This window comes from Oncorhynchus tshawytscha, linkage group LG07, assembly GCF_018296145.1.
Source record: "Oncorhynchus tshawytscha isolate Ot180627B linkage group LG07, Otsh_v2.0, whole genome shotgun sequence".
NCBI classification, from domain to species: domain Eukaryota; kingdom Metazoa; phylum Chordata; class Actinopteri; order Salmoniformes; family Salmonidae; genus Oncorhynchus; species Oncorhynchus tshawytscha.
In genome coordinates this window covers 17,055,543-17,074,239 of record NC_056435.1, presented here as the reverse complement: position 1 = coordinate 17,074,239, position 18,697 = coordinate 17,055,543, and the positions used below count along the sequence as shown (strand labels likewise).

General features: G+C 39.2%; 1 protein-coding gene across 1 annotated transcript; it reads right to left on the bottom strand.

The window, feature by feature from the left end:
* Positions 1–12,336: 12,336 nt before the first annotated feature.
* LOC112239851 (zinc finger protein 180-like) lies at positions 12,337–18,401 on the bottom strand. The gene is made up of 2 exons (XM_024408247.2): positions 18,376–18,401; positions 12,337–13,462 (listed from the first exon to the last, which is right to left on the bottom strand). Exons 1-2 carry the CDS (start codon positions 18,377–18,379, stop codon positions 12,342–12,344), a joined length of 1,125 nt encoding a protein of 374 aa, XP_024264015.2. The 5' UTR covers positions 18,380–18,401; the 3' UTR covers positions 12,337–12,341.
* Between the last annotated feature and the right edge of the window lie 296 nt (positions 18,402–18,697).

Below are 18,697 nucleotides of genomic sequence, written 5' to 3'. Positions count from 1 at the left end.
ACTAGATCTCACAATCCATGGCTTAGGAGGCCAGTGTCTTAGGCCACTGGGGTTCTTTGTAATCAATATGACCAATTCGAACTGATGGAAGATTTAAAAAAAAAATGTATAATGGCACTTACACATGGAATGAAACTACGCATTTTTTAAAATATTTGTTCGCACTTCAATGCTAAAAAAAGCTTGTTAGCAGAAAAAGCGTTTGATCCATCAACCTCTGGGTTACGGGCCCAGCACACTTCCGCTGCACGACTCTGCTTTCAGCCACTTCAGAAAAGACTAAACCTCACAATCCATGGCTTAGGAGGCCAGTGTCTTAGGCCACTCGAGTTCTTTGTAATCAGTATGACCAATACGAACTGATGGAAGAGTTATAAAACATTTTTTAATGGGACATACACATGCCCATTAAACTACGCATTATAAAAAATAAAAAAATTGCACTTCAATGCTAAATATAATCTGGTAAGCAGAGAATGGTTTCGAGCCATCAACCTCTGGGTTATGGGCCCAGCAAACTTCCGCTGCGCCACTCTGCTTTCAGCCACTTCAGAAAAAACTAGATCTCACAATCCATGGCTTAGGAAGCCAGTGTCTTAGGCCACTAGGGTTCTTTGTAATCAATATGACCAATACGAACTGATGGAAGAGGTAAAAAAAATGTATAATGGCACTTACACATGGAATGACACTACGCATGTTTTAAAAGCAGCAAAAACAATGTGTAATGGATGGCACTGACACATGCCCATGAAATTCCGCTTTCTTATTTGTGGTTTGAACTACTTCAGAAAAGACTAGTCTTCCATGGCTTAGGAGGCCAGTGTCTTAGGCCACTGGGGTTCTTTGTAATCAATATGACCTACGACCTGATGGAAGATTTAAAAAAAAAAATGTATAATGGCACTTACACATGGAATGAAACTACCATTTTTTAAAATAGCACTTCAATGCTAAAAAACTTGTTAGCAGAAAAAGCGTTTGATCCATCAACCTCTGGGTTACGGGCCCAGCCACTGCGCCACTCTGCTTTTAGCAACTTCAGAAAAGACTAGATCTCACAAACCATGGCTTAGGAGGCCAGTGTCTTAGGCCACTGGGGTTCTTTGTAATCAATATGACCAATACGAACTGATGGAAGAGGTAAAAAAAAATGTATAATGGCACTTACACATGGAATGAAACTACGCATTTTTTAAAATATTTGTTCGCACTTCAATGCTAAAAAAGCTGGTTAGCAGAAAAAGCGTTTGATCCATCAACCTCTGGGTTACGGGCCCAGCACACTTCCGCTGCGCCACTCTGCATTTAGCCACTTCAGAAAAGACTAGATCTCACAATCCATGGCTTAGGAGGCCAGTGACTTAGGCCACTGGTGTTCTTTGTAATCAATATGACCAATACGAACTGATGGAAGATTTGCATTATGGTCCGATACATGCTTACTCCTCGTCAGAATAAGAGGACGAGAATCGTTACAGAAACACCCACCACCAAAGGACAAAGCAGCGTGGTAACCGGCAGCAGCAGCGATCGCAGGATTCCTGGACTTGGGAGGAGATTCTGGACAGCAAGGGGCCCTGGACACAGGCTGGAGAATATCGCCGCCCCAAAGCAGAGCTGAAGGCAGAGAGGCGCTGGTATGAGGAGGCAGCACCGCGGCGCGGTTGGAAGCCCCAGAGGCAGCCCCAAAAATGTATTGGTGGAGGCACACGGGGAGTGTGGCGAAGTCAGGTAGGAGACCTGCGCCAACTTCCCGTGCTTACCGGAGAGGGACCGGGCAGGCACCGTGTCATGCGGTGGAGCGCACGGTGTCCCCAGTACGCGTGCTTAGCCCGGTGCGCTACATCCCAGCTCCCCGTATGGGTGGGTTGTCTATGTTCCGTTTTCTATGTTGTGTTTTTGCGTTTGGCCTGGTATGGTTCTCAATCAGAGGCAGGTGTCGTTAGTTGTCTCTGAGAATCATACTTAGGTAGCCTTTTTCCACCTGTGTTTCGTGGGTGTTTATTTTTCCGTTTCAGTGTTTGCACCATTCGGGACTGTTTCGGTTTTCATTTTGATTCTCTTGTTGTTTTGTATTCATTAAATCATTAAATCATTATGGATACATACCACGCTGCATTTTGCTCCGATCCTTGCCACTCCTTGTTAGAAGAAGAGGACGAGAATCGTTACAATTTTACTGGTTGAATTTTTTTTTTTAAAGTACAGAGGTTGATTTGCGATGATGACACAAACATATTAAGCAGGACATTCAAACGAGCCTTACAATTATAATCCAACGTAGTGTGAAATGCACTCATAAGCAACCAGGAAATGGAGGTTACTCCCCTGAGTTTTCCCCCATTCACCTTCAGAATACATTGTGAAAAACAAATCTTTGCTCACCATTTTTGCTCCAGGCAGACATACTACATCCATAACTATCGGTTTCCTAATTAGTGGGGACGAGTTTCTACCACCAAATTGCATGTGCATCGCCCTCATGCCGCAATTTTAGCAAACACAGAAAGGGGCCTATATTGGAGACAAAGTCATCTGGCACACTGCTTAGTGTTTCAACAACATGAGTAACTTATTTATAGTCTGCAATCTTCGATGTTACTACTAATGTGAACAGAAGACAAAGTATGACTTCTCTTGCTAATTTTAAGACAATTGTCAAATAATCATTACATTCATTAGACGTCAATTGTTGGCAACACTTTTGCAGTGGATTTTGCTGTTGTGGGCCTTTATCCGTCTGTCTGACTTTGTTCACACAGGAGAGATACGGGACTACCGTGGATCCTCTGGGGAGCCTCAACAACCTCATGATGCTGACAGGGCAGAGAAGAGTCTCTCCACATCAGAACACCTCAAGAAAAACCTGCAGAGATCCACAGGGAAGAGATCTCACCGCTGCTTTGACTGTGGGAATAGATTCACCTCATCAGGCATTACAATTCAACAGAGAATCCACACAGAGAAACCTTATAGCTGTGCTCAATGTGGGAAGAGTTTTACTATGTCTAGCCGTCGGACTAGACACCAAAGAACACACACACAGGAGAGATATCTTATAGATGTGTTCAATGTGGGAAGAGTTTTACTACGTCTAGCAGTCGGACTAGACACCAAAGAACACACACAGGAGAGGAATCTTATATATGTGGTCAATGTGGGAAGAGTTTTGGTAATTCTGGAGATATAACAGTGCACCAGAGATCACTCACAGGAGAGAAATCCTTTAGCTGTGATCAATGTGGGAAGGTTTTTAAAAAATTGTTTTTACATCTGGCCATCTGAAGATACACCGGAGAACACACACAGGAGATAAATCTTATAGATGTGATCAATGTGGGAAGAGTGTTACTCAGTCAACCAACTTGATATCACACCAGCGATCACACACAGGAGAGAAATCCTATACCTGTGGTCAATGTGGGAAGAGTTTTGTTACATCTAGCAGTCTGACTGTACACCATAGAAAACACACAGGAGAGAAATCTTATAGCTGTAATCAATGTGGGAAGCGTTTTACTCAGTCAAACAGCCTGGTTCGACACCAGAGAACACACACAGGAGAGAAATATCATAACTGTAGTAGAATGTTTTAACATTGTAGTAGGAGTATTTTAATAGTGTCACAATGTAGAATGTTTTAACATTGTAGTCGGAGTATTCTAATAATGTCACAATGTAGAACCCTAAACGTTTGCCCCCTTATGAATTGATTTCAACATTATATGGATATTAGCCTCAGGGGAAAATCCAGGCTCTGAAATGAAAGAGTACTATTTATGTGATTTAACAAAAAGTGATTAACAAAAAAAGAGTTGTGTTACACTTAACACGTTGTGAGCCCACTTGAATCAAAATGCAACACTTCAAAATGTAGCGAGCTGTTATCTACAAATTGGTCTCTAACCAGTGATGTACACATTATTCCCAGATTCCGTGTGGTTTTTAGCTGTTCGTTTTAACAGGACGTGGAACCTCATCTCCCTCCTCTTGGCACAATTGATTTCAACATGATAACGATGAGTGATGACAAATAAGTTTTGCGTTCTTTTGTTTAGCGACCCCTACATTTAAATGCATCACTCCAAAATGTAGCTGACTGTCTTCTGCAGGTTGTCCTCTAATCAGTGAGGTAAAATATATCTCCCATTTCCATGTGTTTTTTTAGTTGTGTTAGTTTCAACATCACGTACATACTGATTTCCCCCCTAATCGATATCAGTGATTTATTGCTACTTGTCAAAACAACAGCGTTGCTGGTGCTTGTGCAGTTTATAAGGAGCTTGTTTAAAAAAAAATACAAGTAATATAATTTTTGTGGCAGATGTTTGTGTACATAGCACATTTTATGTTTAGGTTTTGGTTATTGATTTGGACACGTTAACACTGTGATTTGACATTGGGCTATCCCACCTAGCAAAATGTAATTGAAAATACGTTGAAAATAAGACTATGCAACCAAATATTTCATATTTACATTTCATGTAACTTTTAGTAATGAAAATGATTCATGCAACCAACTGACAATGTTTTCGTACAATTATATCGACATTGTTGCCCTGCTTTTAGAGTATCAGGGTTAATTCTCACATGTGCCAACCCAAATGTACTAGAGCATGGCATGTTAATCTGCAAAATTGTAATTATTCGCCTACCTCCTCATGCCTTTTGCACACAATGTATATAGACTCTGTTTTTTCTCTTTTTTTTCTTTTTTTCTACTGTGTTATTGACTTGTTAATTGTTACCTCAATGTGTAACTCTGTGTTGTTGTCTGTTCACACTGCTATGCTTTATCTTGGCCAGGTCGCAGTTGTAAATGAGAACTTGTTCTCAACTAGCCTACCTGGTTAAATAAAGGTAAAATAAAATAAAATACAACTTATGACACTGTTAGTAAAGCTATACCTAGTGGGATAAAAACGTTACTTCAGAATTATGCATATTGTGGAATATCTCCCATTGTAAGCGATATCCAGGTGTATGGCATTTGTCTACTAGATATGAAATTCAACAATCATTTATTAAGGGATATTTTCTACAGGAAGTCTATTCCCTCTGCGATATTTTGTTGGGCTTCATCGTTTGATGTAAACTGGCGCCGTGCTTGGCTCACTCCACACAAATTTATGGTGACCAATAAAGTAAAGGAGATCTCCTTTAAGATTATCCATAGATTCTATCCGTGTAATTCTAAATACTGTATATACCTGATGTTACCAGTGAATGCAGTTTTTGTGAACAAGAAACTGAATCTACCCCTGACTGGGTAACCCCTATAAGTTCTTTGAAGAACCCCTTATAATGGTTCCTCAAAGAACCTTTTGGGGTTAATTTTTTTTAACTCCCGTCCACCCTCCCTCCATTATAATAACAATGTTGATTTAAATAATTAATTGTTTATTTAGTGGCACCACAAATGTGAATAAATATTTCCAAAACAATTTACCAAACAAAACACAAAATTGCTAAATTTCTGCAGACATGTCAGACCATAATAAATAATACATTTACTTTGTATAGTGCTTTTCATGACATTAAACATATATAAATATATATATATATATAATGATGTACAATAAAAACAACATACATTAAAAATTCATCATAGGTTAACTAACAATATTGTAGACTTGATGCTAAATACAGATTTTTCAGCTTTAGTGTGTATATCGTATCAACTTAGTTATGTTAGGAAGTTTGCCATCTTTATGACTGGCCCTGGTAACTTCACCCCAACGTTTCTTATCCCCAGAACACAGTAACTTAACAACATAAGTGTTTTTCTGACATTTTGGGGAAATTTAAGGGGGGGGGGGGAATACAGCCCGAGCAGAGCCCCAAGTCCCATGGGGACGTCCTCGAGAGGGTGGATGTTCTCCTCATCAAAGGCCAGCGGGATTTCACTCTCATGGTGAAATGGATTTCTGCCGATGTGCAGTAAAGGAGCGAAGAGCGGTGAAATCTGTGTCAACAAAAGTAAGAAAAGATTAATACACATACAATTAACAAAGAACATAACAAATGTTCAGATGTAGTTTTATATAAGCATGCACACCTATGTTTTTGAAGAAACAGATGATTGGTGCAAAGGCATAACTTGTCACGGACATGAAGGCATCTCGGGTCCTCATTGAAGAGGTATGGCAAGAGCAGAATCGCTGCTGTGGTCTCCAGTCCTAGTAAAGTAAAGCAATGATCTTACTACACTTGCTAATTTTATTACAAAATACATCAGCGAAAAGAAAGGAATAAGAGCAAATACCTCTTCTGTATTGTCCTTCAGGGACTGTCAAATTAGCAGGATGATGTCCTCACCCCTGCCTCGCCTCTCTACCTCTGTTTGTCCTTGAATTCTATTTTTGTCTATATCCATTCCATGGACTTGATTAATTTCTGACAAGATCTGAAAATATAATTTGCACACACTTGTATGCTAATAGATTTCAGTTTCTATTGACTGCTATGTAGGTTAAATGTACACTTCAAATGCAGCTGTCCTACAACATATATGTACAGTGCCTTGCGAAAGTATTCGCCCCCCTTGAACCGAATACTTTTGCAAGGCACTGTAACATAATAATACTAAAGATTATGATAATAATGTTATATTATTTTATAATAATACATATCTGCAAACCAAATGTATTTCTCAAAACCCCTTTTTGCATCTTCAATAGTTGTCACAATGTGTTGTACAGATACCCTGGCTATAAAATCTAAGACCTATCAATGCATATGCCTTAGCATAGCTTCTTGGAAACACGTACCTAGGAACAAAAATATAGAGGTACCATGCTCTGAGTGGACATTTAAGAGCAGATGTGCCCCTTTTTTTCTAGATGTTCCAACCTTCGTAGATGACCCTCGGGGTCATATAACAACTAGGGTTGCTGTAGAGTGGGCATAAGTACAACACTCAGGAGTCAATGTCCTATCTTTTGTCTTTTTCATAGCCTGAGAGAGAGAGAGAATATATTACCTAAAGTTATCACAGCTACACACTATGTAACACATTATATTGATAATTGCCTAAAATTGCAGGTCATTGTCTTTCATAATTGTTGAAATACCTGATGTTGAAACGTTGTTAAATATTTGCTACTTTGGTATACATTGAGTGAAAGGGTATACATTGAGAGAGAAATATTCCACACTTAAATAATAGATCATAATTCATGCACACACAGCCCTGTCTTCATAGTTGTTCATAGTTTATTATCATAGTTTTGTCATAGCTTCTAATTATCGTTTATAATCACAGATTGAATATAGTTGGCCTTGGTTTCTAATCATACTTTCTAATCAATAAGCGGGTCAAGTAGACCCTAAGAGGGCAGAAGCTATTGTTTACAAACAGTATGAATAAAAAGAATGGTTCATTGTATAAATAGCCTTCATTTAAAAATAAAAAAACATACATGTAAATGCCTAGAATTAATACCTATCATTCTTAAATAATATATATCTATATACAAACATCACCTTGAATATTCCACTCCCCTTCAAAAAAGTTCCACGAGGAAGGAACGATTCCCCGATTATGGTTTTATCTGTCCTGGGACTGCTGCCTGGTGTTTGGAGTTAGGGTAAGGCCGTTAGTAAACGGCAAACCCACAGGCCAACATCCCCGAATATTTATCAGACTGAACATTTATATTAATGTTTATTTATATATATATATATATATATGAGAGAGAGCAAACCCTTTTTGTAACACGCACATGGCTTTTTCTTCACGACAGACCAGGGTGAGAGAGAAAACAATGGGTTGATATTTTATTTAATTCAAAATATTAAGTACATACAGTTTAAAGCATGTCATAATTAATTACACCTTTTTACTATTCCTTTCAGATAAAGGGCCTGGTTAGCCCTGACCATTATCCGTATCCAATTCACCCTCGCCATGACATTCTTGCACGCTCAATCAAAGCTCCGTAAGTTTTCACTCCGGGGGTAGATCATCCGTCGGGCATGTGGGTCCTGGGTATGTCTTAAGGATAGACGCGGCCAGCTCCATAATTGTTCACGCTTTTGGAAAAGACTGTCAAGTGTATTCATAAGGGTTATGAATATGGGATAATCAATCCATTTAAAGCTAAACCCTGGCATAAAGTAGTTCACATCCAGACAGGCTTTGGAAAATACATACGAGCTAGCAGATTTTTGAAGCATCTCCACTATATCTGTCATGTTACTGTGTTTTTAAAAAAGTCAATAAACATGTGTGTAAAGTGAACACTTTAGTTTCACAGTAGATTTGTTTAAGCCCACCAAGAAACACCTGATTTATCCCACAGCATTAATGAATAAGATGGGTAGAAAATTAATCTGTTTAAGTCATAAGTAAAGGCCTTTCATAAAGAGGCTGTCATGATTGACTGCGACACATATTTAACACGTATTGCTTGTTACAGAAGACTACTGTTGTTCCTTGAATAACCATTAATTCCTGTTACACCTTTTATGTGTTGGCTCTCTATGTCTGTACATAGTGTGAAATGCGGTTTCCCTAAAGGTATTACACGCTAAACCTGAATCTTAAACTTACCTTTAGGATCTTTCTTACCCCCTATTACTTTGGGGTTCTAATCTCCCTCTTTCAAAAATGTACATGCACCGAACATCCATAGGCTGAGGCCACCTGGAAGCTCGGTCCATGTAAATATAAAGACAACTAAACAGGAAACGCAAAGTGTGTTGGGCCGAGAAACATTATTTAGATGGTTGTTTTATTGTTGTTGAAAGCTTGAAATGTACACAATGCGAAGGGACCTCGTTTCTAATACCCCATGCAGAGACACACACACACACACACACACACACACACACACACACACACACACACACACACACACACACACACACACACACACACACACACACACACACACACACACACACACACCCAATCCCCCTCCCAGACATTCCTGCTTCATAGACAACAACCCTAAGGGCAATAAAATAGGGGGTGTGGGGCCATTCTCTTTCAAATGTTTCAAACACAGACCCCGCCAGTTCAACCAGGTCCCTACACATCAATCATCATGACAACTTCAAAGGAAAAAAATAATTTCACACACCCTCTAAGGTGTGACAACAGGAACAGGATGTCCTGGCCAGATGCCCAAATATGGGCACTCCCTAGAGCAAGTGGTAACTTCCCGGCATTATATACATCATTTCACACTCACTCTAAGGCGTGAGAACAGGAACAGTATGTCCTGACCTGATGCCCAAATATGGGCATGCACACGTCATCCTGACATAAGGTATAAATCATACGTTTGACGTGTGCCGTCTACTTTATTCTTTCTTATACTGAATTTATACTGTTTTTCATACTAAGACGAACCAAGATACGTGTTGGTTTTGCAAGAGTCTGATTGGGTTAATTCAGTCATTGGGTTAATTTCTTTTGCAATATGTTCAAATCAAGCTTTATTTATACAGCACCTTTCAGACATGGATGCAACACAATGGCTTCACAGGAATTTGTTTTATAAAAAACAATGAAAATAAACAGAAATATTTACTACACAACAAACATAAAAGGATAAAAACAGAAGAATAACAACTGAAAGACTAATGAGCACCTTAAGGAAATGTCATTGATTACAATATTAACAATTGGATGCAACATCCAACCCTAACAAGATGGACAAGCCAGCACAGGTGTAACACATTCAGACTAACGAGGTGATACCACTCGGTTCTCCCTATGTGCTGTGGTGAAATTCTACCCATAATCAATAATGAGTTAAAATTAATAATAAATCAAGGTTTTACTTTTATTAAAATACTTGCTTCTGGGTTATATACTATCTCAGGATAGGTGCAACCTCAGAGACGACGTACAATGGTTCCAAACACCAACCCCACACATCCTGTGTCAGACCTTGGGCCCCAAATACAATCTCCCCCTAAAAGGAGGTGACTGACGCACAGACACTGTGGAGACAAGTGATTGGTTCCCCATTACTCATGCCTTCCCTTCACATGGTTTGCAATAAACACAGTTGAAAAATGGAAACAATGTTTTCTTCTGATCTCCTTTGCCTTACTCCCTGCTGATATTTTGCCTAGCAACAGGGACATGTGATCGATACTGATATTCTGCCTAGCAACAGGGACATGTGATGGATAAGCCTGACTTCTCCCCTCTCTGGACCCAAGGTGACTGAGCCCCATTTGAGGGAGGAAGTGCGGCTGCCAACACCAGAGTCAGAAAGGAGACATTCTAATAGCAAGAGGTCAATAGTTCGTATCAGCATATTCTGCAGATAAGACATCTTAATTATCAATGTTACTTAGCTAATTCTGATTTCTCCACCACAATCTTTCCCCAGAAACAGGCTCCAAAACAATAGCTCTGTTTCTGGTGTGCAGGATATAACCTTTACTCTGTGGAGGATCAAGAAGAACCAGTCAGTTTCTGTCATATTCTTGGCTAAGTGTCTGAACATCATGGGATCATTCTACACACCCTGAACAGGCCTCTATCAACACACTTTTCTATGTTATAGGAGTTAGGTTCTTTACCAATCTCAAGCCCAATGCCTCGGCTTAAAGAATTATATTTTACTACACAAGCATTAGTAAGGTTTAACAGAAAATTCCCTCACAGTGCTAACGAGCTATACGGGCTAAAGTCCAACCTCAAAACAAAAATTGAAAAACCAAAGCCTGAAACACATCCCCCTTAAGACAACAAATATATCCTATATTTTTGTTGGACAAGTTCTCACCACCAACAGAAAAGAACTTCCATTTCATATTAAAATTAACTAAAATGCTTCACCTCCTGGTAACAATTAAAAACAAGAAAAAAAAGTATTTCTAAATAATAATATACAATCGTATTAGTTCTCTCTTTCTTTCTAGAATCCTAAAACTAATTTTGACTACAACTACAATGCTTCACCTTCACTAATATAAACATTGTGTCTACTGGCTGTCAACAATTAAAAACAAATTTTAAAAAATGTTTTCCCCCACTAGCTACTAGAATTCACATCTTCATAAAACTCACTAGCTTCTAGAACTCTCGTACCCTTGGAACGAGCCCAAACAAAACTCATCTCCAGTACGGAAAAACGTGCAGTCATAATAAATTGTGATCCATGGCAACGCACTGGCTAAACGCAATACACAAACATTTTGAGTGCCCACCCTTGAGACAATCAGCAAGTTTTCCTTAAAACGAACATGTCTGATTTCAAGAGGAAACTCCTGCAATATCCATAGTAACTTTCCACCTCACTGCGGAGCTTCTCTCTCTTTTCAGGGTTCACTAGATAGGCATGTTGTTGGATCAGGGCCCAGTCCCCAAAATCATGCTCTAGTACCTTTGTGTTGGCACATCTGAGAATGAACCCTGATATTCTAAAAGCAGGGCAAAAATGTCAATATAATTGTACCCAAAATGGTCAGCTGGTTGCATAAATAATTATGATTACTAAATGTTACATGAATTGTAAATATGAAATATCAAAACCAAATGTACATTAATATGTTTTGGCAATAATTCACTTAATACAAACATCTGCAACAATCATATTACTTGTCTTTTTTTAAACAAGCTCCTTATAAACTGCACAAACACCAGAAACAATGTTGTTTTGACAAGTAGCAATACATCACTGATATCGATTAGGGGGGAAATCAGGTTGTATGTGATGTTGAAACTAACACAACTAAAAAAAACTACATGGAAATGGGAGATATCTTTTACCTCACTGATTAGAGGACAACCTGCAGAAGACAGTCAGCTACATTTTGGAGTGATGCATTTAAATGTAGGGGTCACTAAACAAAGGAACGCAACACTTATTTGTCATAACTCATCGATATCATGTAGAAATCAATTGCGTGAGAGGAGGTTGCACAAAACTAACAGCTCAAAAACCACACAGAATCTGGGAGTAACCTGTACATCCCTGGTTAGAGGACCATTTGTAGAAAACATCTAGCTACATTTTGATTAAAGTGGTTCACCAATGTTATAAGTGCAACACAGCTCTTTATTTGTTAGTCACTTTTTGTTAAATCACATAAATAATACTTTCAATTCAGAGCCTGGATTTTCCCTCTGATGCTAATATCCATATCTGACTGAAATCAATAGAACAGGGGACAAACATTTAGGCTTCTACATTGTGACATCATTAAAATACTCCTTCTACAATGTTAAAACATTCTACATTATGAAATCATTAAAATACTCCCACTACAATGTTAAAACTTTCTACATTATGACATCATTAAAATACTCCTACTACAATGTTAAAACCTTCTACATTGTGACATTTCATTGATATCATGAAACAACTCCTTCATGTATGTATTTTCTGATGTTTGTTCAGGGATCTTTTATCAGAGTATCTCTTGTCACATTGATCACAGCCATGAGGTTTCTCTCCTGTGTGTGTTCTCTGGTGTACAACAAGACGGCTAGATGTAACAAAACTCTTCTCACATTGATCACAGCTATAAGGTTTTTCTCCTGTGTGTGTTCTCTGGTGTACAATAAGACTGCTAGATGAAGTAAAACTCTTCCGACATTGATCACAGCTATAAGGTTTCTCTCCTGTGTGTGTTCTCTGGTGTGATACCAGGTTGCTTGACCGAGTAAAACTCTTCCCACATTGGTTACAGCTATAAGATTTATCTCCTGTGTGTTTTCTGTGGTGTACGATCCGATGAAGAGATGTAGTAAAACTCTTCCCACATTGATCACAACTATAAGATTTATCTCCTGTGTGTGTTCTCTGGTGTGATAACAGGGTGCATGACTGAATAAAACTCATCCCACATTGATTACAGCTATACGATTTCTCTCCTGTGTGTGTTCTCTGGTGTGATAACAGGTTGCTTGACTGAGTAAAACTCTTCCCACATTGAGTACAGCTGTACGGTTTCTTTCCTGTGTGTGTTCTCTGGTGTACAATCCGATGACTAGATGTAGTAAAGCTCCTCCCACATTGATCACAGCTATAAGGTTTATCTCCTGTGTGTTTTCTCTGGTGTGATAACAGGTTGCTTGACTGAGTAAAACTCTTCCCACATTGAGTACAGCTGTACGGTTTCTCTCCTGTGTGTGTTCTCTGGTGTATCATCAGATGACTAGACATAGTAAAACTCTTCCCACATTGATCACAGCTGTAAAGTTTCTCTCCAGTGTGAATTCGCATGTGTACTTTTAGTGATTTTAATCTTAAGTAACTCTTCCCACAATCAAAACAGTGGTGAGATTTCTCTCCTGTGTGTACTCGCTGGTGTATTTTAAGTTCTGATGAAGATTTGCAACGTTTCCCACAGTCAGAGCAGCAGTGAGATTTCTTCCCTGTGGGTCTCCTATGGTGTTTCTTGAGGAGTTCTGATGTGGAGACACTCTTCTCTGCCTCATCAGCATCATGATGTTGTTGAGGCTCCCCAGAGGACCCACGTCTCTCTCCTGCGTGAACAACAAGTCAGACAGACGGTTAAGGGCCACAACAGCAGAAATCCATTGAAAAGGGTGTTGCCAACAGCGTAGCCCTGAAGTTGTACAACAATTGACGTCTGTAATGAATGTTCAAATTATTTGACAATTGACTTAAGACAGTCAAGTGAGCAACAATAGTCATATTTAGTCTTGTTCACATATTAGTAGAAACATCGATGATTGTAGGCTAGACATAATTTATTAAAGTTGTTGAAACCAGATTACTTTTGGTCTCCAATATAGGTCCCTTTCTGTGTTTGCTAAAATTGGAGCATGAGGGCGATGCACACACAATTTGGTTGCAGTAACGCCTCCATGCTATTGAGGAAACCACTAGTTATACAAATACCATAGACCTATAGTAGGACCCATACAACATACTTCACCAAACAACATAGACCTACTGTAGGACCCACTTAACAACAACAACAGACAGATAATAACACATCAATTTGTTAGGGATGTTGGATCCAACGTGGAGCACAGCATAACTGTCTTTACCAGAGTAATGAATGAAAAAGCACTTTGGTTGTTGTTGCATGTTGTGATGTTTGTCATGTGATTGTCATTCAGAAAATGATTTTCTGGATCAGCTGATGACAGTTGAACATGTGACTAACTAAACAGCTACAGTATTAAGTATTATGTGTAATTATTGAAGAACCACATTAATGACAGTATCCATTTGGGTGTTGTCAATAAAGTTAAGGTGACTCTCGGGTAGAAACATTGGATTTAGCAAACTCTGAATTGATTTAGGATGTATGTGCCCATAAACTGTTTTCCCAGCGTAATATAAAGAGCCACTAAATGTTACGTAGTTAGAGTGCATTTCAGAGATTTGAATACAACAAGCTGTCCGACAGCAAGATCCACTATTTAAGTTTAAGTTCACCATATGACAAGCTTATCGTTATGAATATAACTACTGTTCCCTGAAGGAGGGAAATGAGGTGCAACATACTATTAAATCCACATGTTATGACAATAACTACTGTTCCCTGAAGGAGGGAAACTAGGTACAACATACTATTAAATCCATGCCTCGCTGGAAGCCCCGCCTTCCACAGGTGATGAGTGTGAGACTCGGATTTATTCCTTAAATTTCATACCACTCTTCATCGACCCTGGAAGGGGCGGGGCCAAACAGGTGTTGTACCTCGTTCATAACTGGCACGCAGATCGGTAGAAATGGTCATATAAATTGGCACTCCAAATGGAAAAAGTTTGTCAATGTTACCGGAAACTTCACGAGCTTAACGTCAGAATTTACGAAGGCCAGCAGCAGGTCGGGAATTGGTCATTTTATTCTGGCTATATTGAATTCTGGCTTCCTCAAGTCATTTGTGTCTTAATTATTTAATCAAAAGCTTGAAGCATCAGTTCAAGTTCTGCACATACAGTTGATTTTATTAAACACATGTGGTGTGTCTATATGAAAAAATGCACATCATAAAATTTCAACCAATCAATTAGTAGAAAGAAAATACTATTTAAAAAAAAAAATCTGGGACGCCCCTAGAACATACATGCATTCAGACCCCTTCCCTTTTTACACGTTACGTTCTATTCTAAAACGGATTACATTTATTTTAAATGATCAATCTTCAGACAATAGCTCAATGACATCACAATACCTCATAAAAGTGAGAAAGAAAGTTTAGAAATGCTTGCATACCAGTGGTTGTATCTCTGTAGGACATGCCAGTAGGTTACATCTCTCTAGGTCATGCCAGTAGGCTACAGTAGGTTGTATCCAAGTGGAAACAATTATCAGCCCAATGTGGAAAGTGTCAAAATTGGTCAACAACAAAGTGAATGGCTTATTTGCTACGTGAGGTTTACTTGATCCAACAGAAGTTTCGTAATGATTAAGTTATGTGGACACGGACATACCGACAACTTTGATAAAAACACTATAGGAGTTGTCATCAGATCGCTATGCATATTCATGCTAGTAGCTTAGCATCTCTCTCAATTGAAAACAGGCAGTTGACGTCGACAACCCTCATAGAATATAAACAATAGATTACAATAATAAGATGTATCCACCAATCTAAAGAAAAGATAGGCGGGAGCAAGACAACCCGCAGTGCCGCTTTGTGGACAACAGCTCCCCTTGTTAGGGTGGAGAGACATCTTGTCAGTATATCCATAATCTTTGGTGTAGCCAACCCAACTCTCGCATGGCACTATTGGGGGGCAAGGTGTGTAGTAAATCATCACTACATAACAATCACTACATGCCGTGCCCCTCAGTCTGCGGTCAGCAGATAGACCCTTCTCAAATATATATGTTAAGTCACTTTTTGGAAAGGGAACGGAGAAAACAAGGGGTAGCTTGCTCTCTACGTCGTCTGATTCTAGACATATCAGTCATCATCCTAGGGCCCTCCGTTGAAGAGCTATTGACGAGCCAACTCCGAATATCCAAAATTAAAAACAAATTGTAGCCGGTACTTACTGGTGTTAACCCTTTCACACGTACCATCACACGGGTGTGATCGTTCTACAGTGGTCCCTGAAGCGTACGATCACACCCGTGTGTTTAGAACACTCATTTAGAATGCTCGTTTAGAACAGCAGTTTCGAATGACGCAACAATCAGCGTTTGAGCTGGCCACACTTTTTTCAGAAACTATTTACACAAACACAGTCCTTACAAAGCTATGTCCAGAATGTCAGCAGTTTATTTTTGGATGCATTGTTCAGATATTCACAGAAGTAAATATAGCATAACATAATCATCCTAACCGGAAAAATGTAGGCTACATTTGTCCTAGAGCTGAGGAAAGATTGACCCAACACAAGCAGTCATATTTTCTAACTCTCGGCTGACGTAAACTACAATATGAATTAGCTAATAGCAATTACTATATATAATTAATCACATCAGGGGTGAGCTCACCATTGATCGAAATAACTAGGTAAAACACTTTATAGAAATCGAAAGTAATCCGACGATTAGTTTCAGCGCGCAGCCAAGCATTTTTTCCTCACAGAAACCGAAGATAAGAGAAGACGAGATGAGTTTGGTCTGTTTGTAGTATGCATGTTGAAGGGGTGTGTCATCTACCGTCGGGGTGTGTCATCTACCGTCGTTCACATCCCACCATTAATTTCCGGAAGTCCTCAAAAAATTAGTGAACTCTTACTCACCTCATTTTGTTATAACATCTTTGGTCAAACAGACGTGAATCCCAGAATGCATTGTATGTCAACAAACATGGCTACACAGCTGGAATTAGCTTAGCTCATCATAATCAGTACAACCTTCAAAGAAGTATTTTACACACATAATATGTGCACATTACAATCTGTGCATGAGTTGTCACCTAGAATTGAAAACATGTGAATAAAATCGTAAATACACAAATAATTACCACACAAAACATTTTCTGATAGTGATTTATTGATACAAGTGGCGCGTGCCGGCAGTCAACCACGTAACCTCCCACTCTGCGCCATTCAGTGTTGTTGTTTATGTATGTAGCTAGTGAGCTAAGCTGTAGCATTAACAATGTCTTTCAAAAGGAGACAACTCACAAATGTGGAAATTCTGGAGATTTTTTTCAATTCTGACAATGAGTCTGAGTATGAAAGTCAGGAATCAGATTCTGACAGTGACAGTGAGGAGCTGCCCCTCAACCTTGTAGCCATTGAGAACCCTGAATCTGAATTTCCCTTGTCAACTGAGGAAGTACCAGGTCACTTTGAAGATGCTGGTGGTGATGGAGGCAGACCGACAGTAGATGAACTCGGACAACGCTGGGCCAATTGTGCGCTGCACTATGGGACTCCCAATCACAGCCAGTTGTGATACAGCCTGGATTTGAACCAGGGTGTCTGTAGTGCCATAGACCGCTGCGCCACTTGGGAGTCATAAGGCCAGGGTAGCTTCAAAATACAACACAAGCTAATAGTTTTCTGATGCAACTAGCATTGTTTTACAGAGCTAATAGAATAATGTAGCTAGGTAAGCATGATTGACAATAACACCATAAAGGTTAGAAAATGTGTAACGTTACCTCACGTGTCCGCAGTTATAAGGAATATATTATGAGCTACAGCAGAAACGGCATACGGAAACTATTATTATAACTATTATTATAACTATTATAACGTAATAAGGCACTTACTTTGATGGAAACGCAGCCTGAATTTGAACCAGGGAGTCTGTAGTGACACCTCTAGTACTGATGTGCTGTGCCTTTGACCGCTGCACCACTTGAGAGTCATAAGGCCATGGTAGCTTCAAAATGCAACACAAGATAATACTTCTCTGACGCATTTAGCATTGTTTTACAGAGCTAATAGAAGAATGTGGCTACATAAGCACGATTGACTATAACACCATAAAGGTTATAAAATGTGTAACGTTACCTCACGTGTCCGCGGTGATAAAGAATATACACAAATATATTATGCTCCATACATACAGTACGCTACAATAGAAATGTGGAATAGAAAATGTGAACACGTGTGCAGATCCTGTTCTGACGGGAGATGAGCAAATGTCTGCAGACGTGAACTGCACAAACAATTGGGAAGTGCTTGGGGAATTTTGTCAGTGTCAGAAATGTCCCAAAAATGTAATTATCCGCAAAAGTAAAAATGACTATTTTTATGTGAATGAATTAGGAGGCGGAACACACCTAAATTCAAACTGTTTTTAGAAAATAAAAACTTGTTTGAAAATCATTTGAAATTGAAGTTAAAACAACCTATAAATATAAACAGGCTGCGTGCTTTAGTTTGAGGGCAGCGCGGATAAAATGTACTGTTACGTATCAATCACATTCTGGAATGGAGAGAACATTCTAACATCACGTGCATAAAAAAAACTCACGCTGGGGGGACCGTTAGAGATTTTTGGAACTCACGCATCAGATCTCCTATCTCCTCCTCTTCATCTTTCAATGTGACAGTAATCTCCCCTTCCTTCTTCACTCCAAAAACTGCATCCTCCTCTTCTTTTACTGTAACATCCTCTTCTTCTTTTACTGTAACATCATCCTCCTCTTTCACTCTGAACGCGTCTTCCTCTTCTTTCACTGAAACGTCTTTCTCTTCTACTTTCACTGTAACAGCCTCACCCTCTACTTCTTGTTTTACTGTGACATCCTCTTTCACGACAATGTTCAGCCCCAGAGCTTCTTTCTCCGTCCAGCAGACCCCCTCTTCTTTAACTGGAGGGGAGTAGTT